Here is a 2,604-nt window from a genome sequence, read left to right as displayed (position 1 = left end):
GTGGATGTGAGAGGCTATGGGGCCGGGCGCGGGGCGACGCTGGGCCCAGGGCGACAGGGCCGAGGGTGTGCACCTGCAGGGGACGGGCGGCCCGGGAGCCGGGAGCCTGGAGCCTGGACGTGGGAGCACCAGCCAAAGAGCGCACGCGGGGCCTGCTGTTCTGGTGTCCAGAGTGCATAGATGTGGCGGGGCACGGGGAGCCTTCGGACCGTGGGTGAAGTGCTCACCCCAAAAACCTGCCACCCCCCTAATGAGGTGTCTGGGTACTGCATGCGTGTGTGTGTCCATCCCAGTGCACGTGTGTCCATCCCAGTGCGTATGTGTGTGCGTCCGCCCGGGTACCTCATGACCGGCTAGACAGAGGCCGCTGGGGGGAGCTAGCCTGCAAGACCGTCCTGCTCCCACGCGCACAGGAGAGTGAGTTGAGCCGTGCGCCTGGAGGCGGGCTGGACTTAGCGTCCCCATGCGCATTTGGCCTCTGGATGAAAATGTCTGTAACCTGTGTCACAGGACACACACCCACACACGCTCACACCATTGCTCTCTGTCTCTCTGTGTCGGAACATGCATGTCCTCTGGCCCCTCACCCCCAGTGCACCCTCGCCCTCATTCCTGCCGAGAGGGAAGGCACGTTCTCTCCCGGGCCCGGACGGCACCGTGCCTCGAGGGCGTGTGCCCTCCAGGTGGAGAAGCGTGTTGTGAGCCCATGACTGACTGGAGGCACGTGTGTCCTCTCTCAGCCCCAGGCTGACGGTCATCGTGGTGAAGAAGCGAGTGAATGCCCGTTTCTTCGCGCAGTCTGGAGGGAGACTTCAGAACCCACTCCCCGGGACGGTTATTGATGTGGAGGTGACCAGGCCCGAGTGGTGAGTCCCGTGTGCTGAGACACCTGTGCTGCCCGAGAGCCCGCCCTGTCCCGCGCTGGCGTCTTCTCCCTCTGCCGTGTCTCCTGCTCCCGGGTCCCTGCAGCCCGGTTCCTCCGTGCCTGGAACTGTGAACAGAGGTCTCCGCGCTCGCTGGGGTGAGTGCCTGCCTGGAAGCGGGGCCGCTCTGAGGGCGGCTCGTGCCTCCCACGTGGCCCCCGTGACGCTGTCTGCAAGCCCTCGGGTCTGCGGCGCCTGGTTTTCACCCAGACCCAGCTGCGAGGAGAAAAGGGGCTGCCGAGTGGGCAGACCGCCCTGTGTGCCCGGGAGCTGCCCTCGGCCGGCACAGGCAGAGACCTGGGCACACAGGCCGCTGCGAGACTGAGACATGGGCCGTCCAGAGCTCCTCGGAACCCGTGCCTGGGTTTCCCGGAAGCACACGGGCGGAAAGCCACTGCTGCCACGTCTAAAGGCCGGCGAGAGCGTGTCGGGACGGCCTGCGATCTCACGGCGCTGGTTCTGGGGGCCTTTTCACCGTCAGGGTAGAGTCTCTGCCCAGTGCCACGGTCCTGGGAGATGCATGGCCGTACGCCTCGGGCACTGAGGCCGCCCCGTCCCAGCTTTGTGTGGACAGTCGCCAGTGCCCGAGAGCTGTGTCCTTGAGCTCGGGCAGAATCTGCCCTGGACAGTCCCCGCCCTGGACAGTTTCCACCCTGGACGGTCTCCGCCCTGGATGGTCTCCGCCCTGGACGGTCTCCCAGGTCCCGGCTCCTTTCCGGGCAAGCGTTAGCTGCAGACCTGCTCAGGAGTCCGACTGCTACAGGGAGCCGGATAGAAGGGCCGGGCTGGGGTGCCCCTAACATGCCCACTCCTGGGGCACCCGGCACGGGGCAAGGCTGTGTCCTTGGGCCTCATTGCTGCTCTGTGCAGACGCTGGGGCTGTTCAGAGGAGCCGGGCACCTGGCCTAAAGACATGGCCTCTGCAAGCAGTCAGCAAAGCCAGGCCGGCTCTGCAGTGGCAGGACAGCTCCCCACGCTGCCTGGCAGAGAACGGCCCTGAGATGCACCCACCCAGCAGGGCTCCGAGGCCTGGTCCCAGCTCCGGTGAGGCAGTCGACATCTCTGAGCCCTCCCTTTTCTGGAGGTGCGGGAGAGCTGTACCCCCGGGTGCTGAGCTCTGCTGCTCGGGTGCTCCCCGTCCCTGCCGGGCAGACGCGGCGTCTTGTGGGTGCTGTGTTACTGGTTGAGGAGATGAAATCCCTTGGAGAGCGGATCCCTTACCCCGCACTGTGGTTCCGTGTCTTGGTCTGCGCCCTGCACGGGCTCTGTGCACACGCTTCCCTGCTCTCTCCTCAAAGACCCGCTTACCTCCCGGGTGCTGGCGGCTTTGGTCAGGCAGCCCTGGAAGGGAGGGGAGGCTGTGTGGGGACCTGGCTCAGGGCCGACCTGCTCGCGCCTGGGCTGCGATGGGCGTCTGGGGCTCAGACACTCCCTCTGCTGGCCGTGTGGCCGGGAGCTGTCTCCGAGTCGGGCAGACCGTGTCTCGGGCGTCACCCACAGCGCGTCCCCGAGGACACGGGCTGAGCCTCGTGCCCGCTGTGCTCCAGGTACGACTTCTTCATCGTGAGCCAGGCCGTGCGGAGCGGCAGCGTGTCCCCGACCCACTACAACGTCATCTACGACAGCAGCGGCCTGAAGCCCGACCACATCCAGCGGCTGACCTACAAGCTCTGCCACGTCT

General features: G+C 66.4%; 1 protein-coding gene across 1 annotated transcript in view; it reads left to right on the top strand.

The window, feature by feature from the left end:
• PIWIL1 (piwi like RNA-mediated gene silencing 1) overlaps nucleotides 1-2,604 on the top strand; it is a 23,205-nt gene that overhangs the window by 16,713 nt on the left and 3,888 nt on the right. Inside the window, exons 18-19 of the mRNA XM_006147343.1 lie at nucleotides 741-866; nucleotides 2,471-2,600. Coding sequence (XP_006147405.1) covers nucleotides 741-866; nucleotides 2,471-2,600 — 256 coding nt within the window. The remainder of the gene's footprint in view (nucleotides 1-740; nucleotides 867-2,470; nucleotides 2,601-2,604) is intronic.

The sequence above is a fragment of the Tupaia chinensis genome, unplaced genomic scaffold (assembly GCF_000334495.1).
Source record: "Tupaia chinensis unplaced genomic scaffold, TupChi_1.0 Scaffold000211_1, whole genome shotgun sequence".
NCBI classification, from domain to species: domain Eukaryota; kingdom Metazoa; phylum Chordata; class Mammalia; order Scandentia; family Tupaiidae; genus Tupaia; species Tupaia belangeri.
The sequence above is the reverse complement of the archived record's forward strand: the minus strand, read 5'-3'. Positions and strand labels throughout refer to the sequence as shown.